Here is a 5680-nt window from a genome sequence, read left to right on the forward strand (position 1 = left end):
CGCCCTTGCTCCCTGCCTCCCCGGCCCCGGCCCCGGCCCCGGCCCCTGGGCTGGGGGAGTTGCAGGAGCCAAACAGCGCCCATAGTCAGTGTTGTGCTGGCGTCACAGGGCTCAGAGCCCTGCTCTCCACGAGAGGCTCTGCGTGTGTGTGCGTGCGTGCGTGCGTGCGCAGCAGAGGTGGGCTCCAGGCCCCTACCGCCGAAGTGTAAAGCAAGAGGCAGCAAGTGGATGAAATGTGGGGAGAGCACAAGGACACAGGCCCGGAGCGAATTCCTGGCTGAGCACTGAATGTGGTACCCACCGGGTCCAGACCAGGTGCTGGAAGCCCCGTGCCCGTGCCTTTGTGACGATGGCTCCCTTGTCCCCCGCCGAGGAGGCCTGTGTCCGGCCGCGAGGAGACAGCGGCATTCCCTCAGCCGGGAGCTTTGACAGAGACGCCTTGTAGCGGGGCAGCGTGCTGCACCTGCCACTCGAGGGGGAGAAGCTGAGCAAGGACAGAAGGCAAGGCGTAGAGCCTGCCAGCCCAGAGCTGGGAGAGGGGTCCCCAGCCCAGAGGAGGGCTGGCATAGGGGAGCTGAGCCCACCAGCCCAGAGAGGGGCGGAGCGGGGCACAAAGGCTCCCCCAGCCCAGAGCGGGCTGCATGAGGGGCTAGGGGGCTGAGGACCCAGAGACAGAGGGCGGAGGGACCCAGAGGGTCTGAAAGTCCCAAGAGAGGCTGAGGCAAGCAACCGGCTGAAGCGGTAATGCCTGCGAGGCATGGGTTGTGGAGCAGGGAAGGAGCAGAGCACGCCGTCTGCCCTTCCGGCTGCAGGGGCACTGCCCGGCCGAGACAGCCTGTTTAGCTTGACAGCTGCTTGAGACTAGCAGGGTCCAGGAGGGACCCACTGATGAGTTGATAGGACTCGGGCTTTCTCAGGCCCACGGGCAGCCTCCCTTCAATAACAACAAGGCACGGCAGGAGAGCAGTCAGGGGAGGCATATTAGAGATCGAGCCAGGCAGGAGCCACACAGCTACCAGGGGCATCATGGCCACCCATGGCTCGAACCTGTCAAGATCCTCCTTTCCAGCACGGACCAAGTCCACACGCTGTGCAGGGCGCGGCAGTCTCCGCGCAGTGCCTGCTGCTGGGCGGGCACACACCCCTGGACGGAGGCTCATCTCTGCTCCCCTCTGGAGACCGTGGTCGTCCCGGGGCTTTCCCAGGACCTGCTCACACACCGGTGGTGATGGCTCTGGGAAGGGCCGGCATCACTGGGAACAGCAGTGCTGCTCTGCGGGACTGTGACAATGACTTCATACTCCCTCGTCTGCTGCGGTCCCTGCAGAGTCTGGCCTGAAACCCGCCTCTGCCCTTGCTGCTTCCCCAAGGCATGGCCATGCTGCTGTGATGGCATCAGATGAATCCTTCAGCACCGGGAGAGGCCAACGGACGTGGACTGCAAGTGGCTGCTCCAGACCCACCGACACAGCATGGCCTCAGCTGGTGCAGGGTTACATGGGGTGGTCTGGATGGGAGCAAACGTCCCAGCTCCAAACTGAAACCAGATGGGAGAGCAGGCGCAGGACGCTGACACTGAAACCAGAGGGGAAACTCAGACTGAAAGCCCAGGGCTGAAAGCAACAAAAATGACACGAACAAGAAACCTGGAGTGACATGCTGAAGTCAGAACGAAACACTCAAGTTGCAGTGAAGTCAGACATGCAGCAGCTCATCCACATCGCTCCAAACATGCCCAGGCCGTGGTCTCGCCAGCGCCGTCCCGGTTTCACAAATGTACTGACTTATGAAGAACTGGTGCTCTCCGGCCCATCGGAAAGGGCCCAGCCGACTTGAGGCTGGCTCCCAGTCCTGGGCTCAAGCTGTGAGGTTGCGGTCTGTCCCTTGGTGCCTCCCCTCTAGGTGCTGGGCCCGGAGCTGGGGGTGCGTGATGGCTTGTGGATGGTTGTGTCTTCACTGGTGGCTGCTCTGAGTCCCCCAGCCACTCTTCTCCTGCCAACACTGATGGCGATTTAGTGTCTCCCTGGCTATAAGCTGGTAGGAGAAAACAGACTGAAGAAAGAAATCAGCGGAGCAAAGTCTGTGGGAAACCTTGGGCTCCGTTGTCGTGTGAGCTTTTTCTTCTCCATCAGAAGCTCCAGCCCTCGTCAGCCGCGGCAGCCCAGCCCAGCCCAGCCCAGGCTCTGTTGCCCTAAGCCTCGAGCTGCTCTTGGAGGCGTTGCGCCACCCTGGAGGGCTCCTGGCTGCTGTGGCACACACAGCACAAATGAGACACACACAAGTAGCACAGGCCACTCTCCCCATTGACTGGCCTGGGGAGCAGCTGTCATGTCGTTCACACCTGTAACCCTCAATGACACCAATCCTGTGGTTGCCTTGTGATCACCTCACACCTCCACCACCCGCCCTGCCACGGGCAAGGTGAGAGGCGGCAGGGAGCCCACTCCTGCCTGAGGGGAAATGCCTGTCTGTGCTTTCCGCGGTGCTGGGATTGCCCAGGCTGAAATGAGGAGCTTTCCTGGCTCCTCTGTGAAGGAGATGGTGAAGCAGCCCACGCTCAGGGCCACTGGCAAGGCATGAGGCTCCTGCAGCAGCTGCAGTTGCACATGCCCATCGAGCGTCATGTTTCCTCTGTCGTTTATACCTATTTTATGACCTGCCTGAAGGCCCGGACAGATGGGGACCCCCTTAGACTGGGGCTGCACGAAGGCAGAGGAGGAGGCAGCCCTGCCCAGAGGAGCTCACAGCCCAACGGGCCCATCGCGGGTACCGCTCCCTCAGCACAGACATGGAGCTTCCTTTCTTCCCGTAGCCCAGCCGGGGCTACCCGCTGCTGAGCACAGCACAGCACTGCCGTGCCCGCTGCCACCGCCCTCGCCTGCACAGACCAGTGCTGGCGTGTGAACAGAGCAGTCAGCAGAGCCAGAGGAAGAGGCATCCAGGGTGGTTTGATGGCAGTTTTCAGCTATAAATAATTGCTGTAACAAACCTGAGCCAGTAACTGCTGTGACCTCCCCTGAGCGCCTGCTCACAAACTCATTCCTGTTGTTCTCAGGCTTGTAGGCTGTGCCGATCCTGTCCACTTCTGGACACCTCGCACTGGTTGTAACAAGGAAAGAGCTTGTGCCAGGATTGCAGAACAGCTTGTTGGAGAGCCCTGGAGCTGGGGGGGCAGGGAGGGAGTCACCTAGATGTGAATGTCATTGATGGAGGGTGCAAAGGAATGACTAAACCGCCCCTTTTCTAAAAAAATAAGTCTTGGAAATGCCGCAGGAGACGCATGCAAGAACGTTTCAGTTGCAAACCCCAGCACTCGGTGTTAGGAAACGCTGAGCTGAGGCAGCTCAGTGTGCAGATGTTTCCAGCTCTGCCCTGGCTCAAACAAAGCCCTTGCAGAAGCAGCAGCATGCGGCCGTGTCACGCAGCCTACATGGAAGAGGGTAGAGTTAAAGCTGCACATTCAGCCGCCGCTGGGCTTTCCTCACATTTCAGAGCCATGCAGCCTTGGCCAGCTGTGCTAGACGGCTGTGAGAAAACCTTCTGGGTTCAAGTGGGTCGCTGGCTGGGGAAGCCCGGGGCAGGGGAAGCCCGGGGCAGGGAAAGCACGCTGGGAGCTGGCATGGAGAGCCTGGGGCCCGCTGCCGCATGGTGGTGGCCAGGGCTGTTCCCTGCAGCCTTGCAGCTGCTGCATTAGTTTCTCGTTTTGCCCTTACAGGTGCCAGTTGCACCGACCTTTCTTGTTTTGTGGACTACGCAGAGACGCTCTCCTGCTTCCTGAAAACCGACCTCAGCACCACCGGCGGGACCTCATATGACCTCACAGCAACATGGTACGTGTGTGCAGAGGAGGCAAAGCCGGCCACGGCTCGCTGGTGGGCTCCGGGGCTTGCACGAGGGAAGGAGCGTGCCGCTCCTCTTTAAGGACACCGCTCTCACGCTCTCGGCCACGGTCGCTGTTGCTTGCACTCTGGTTCCTGTTGCCACTGGACCACCCGGCTCGCAGGGAGCGCAGAGCCCCTGCTTCCTTCCTCCCGTCACGGGGCGTCCGCAGCTGCAGCCTGCCACGGCTCCCGTCTCCCTGGAGCCGTTGCTCTTCTCCCCACAAAGCTCAGCTGTGCCCTCGAGGTCGAGGCAGGGTCTGCTGGTGGCTGGTGATGGACTTCATTGGTAACAGGGGGTAGATCCATGCTCGTAGGATGCTGGCTGCCCCTTCCCCTCACCAGCACCTGGATTTGCCTCTGGCCAGCCCTGCGACCCTGCAGCACCCGGCCCTCCTCTGCCTTCTCACCAGGCGAGGTCTCGCTTACAGGGACTTCCCAGGGGGAAAGCGGCCACCCAGCCCCTGCCAGGCTGCACGTTATCCCGGGTTCCCCTCTCCGCCACCTTCCTGCACGTGCCAGCACCTCCGCGCTGGCCTCCTGCTTGTTTCAGCGACAGGTTCCTTCTCCCAGCCCTGCTCAGGGTGCAGTAAATGGAGCCTGCGGGTTTTTCTGCAGCTATTTATTTGAGTTCAGAAGTGAATTTCCCTGTGGACATGTCTGTGCCCCTCTCGCTTTCCCCAAGCACCTCTGCTGCCTTGTTCTTTCGCTGCATAGAGCAAGCCAGGGACTGGTCCCACTGCAACACAACGTGTTTGTGCACTTGGTTTCTGAAGGGACAAAGACAACATCTGGAGCCTGGCAGAGCTCTCCAGAAACACCACCCACGTGCAATACGTGTGCTACGAGGACCAGACGCATTTCTTCATTGATGACACGTTCGTGGTGTGCGTGGCCAAGCCGGCCGAGGGGCAGCATGCAGCTTCCAACAGCTGCAAGAGCTTTGTCCTGGCTGATAACAGTGAGTCCAAGGATGGATGTGTCTGGTGTTTGGGGGCTGCATCCGTGTGCCTGTGCGTGTGAAGCTGCGAGCCTCTGCTGCGTGCATGGCAGCATCCGAGGGGTGCACGTCCTCCTGGCTACCCCAGGCTGGTCCTGACAGGTTCTGGCTCGGACCTGACGCAGGCTGGCAGGGGTGTCATGGCACACGGTGGAGCGAGCAAGAGACCAGCAAGCCCCGTGTCCTCGCTGTCACAGTCACTTGCTGTCTCTTCTTCATGCGGTAGCAGGGGACCGTTCTCACTCGGGTCTGCTCCGTATCTGAGCAAAGCCAGAGCGGGCTTTGTAGCCAGGACCAAAAGTGAGGGATGTCGCGTGCACTGAGTGTGCCACGGACTTCCCCCCGCAACCCTCAGCAGCCTTTCCTGTGGGGCAGCAAAGAGGAACGTGACGCTGTTGCCACAGACGGGCACTGCAGACGCACGGGCAGGCAGACCCTCTCCCCTGCTTGAGCGGCTCTTGCTGGGGCTGCTCGTCCGCGTGCCAAGGAGGAGAGGGAGGCCGGGCTGCGTTGCCAGTTCACCTCGGAGGCAGCAAGGCCAGCGGGTGCCCAGCAGCCAGGCCGCTCCGCTACATCAGGCACACGTTGCACGTTGCCTGGAGCTGACCTGGGAGCCCTGCCCCGCACCTGTGGGGGCACAGGGCCATTGCACTGGGTGACGTGCCAGGCTCCCCCTCTCCACTGCTCGCAGGGAGGCCCAGCCGCCGTGTCCCCGCTCCTCTCGCACACCAGGGCCGGGGGTCGGCGGGACCCTTGCCACCGTGCTGCGGGGGGGGGGGTTCCAGGGGAGGGGGGACCGCTG

General features: G+C 61.6%; 1 protein-coding gene across 1 annotated transcript in view; it reads left to right on the forward strand.

Moving 5' to 3' along the window:
* Positions 1–5680, forward strand: part of IL21R (interleukin 21 receptor) — an 18465-nt gene that overhangs the window by 5039 nt on the left and 7746 nt on the right. The window contains exons 3-4 of the mRNA XM_025193589.1: positions 3716–3830; positions 4655–4839. Of these exons, the coding sequence (XP_025049374.1) occupies positions 3716–3830; positions 4655–4839 (300 nt within the window). The remainder of the gene's footprint in view (positions 1–3715; positions 3831–4654; positions 4840–5680) is intronic.

Source organism: Alligator sinensis, unplaced genomic scaffold (assembly GCF_000455745.1).
Source record: "Alligator sinensis unplaced genomic scaffold, ASM45574v1 scaffold1269_1, whole genome shotgun sequence".
Lineage (NCBI taxonomy): Eukaryota > Metazoa > Chordata > Crocodylia > Alligatoridae > Alligator > Alligator sinensis.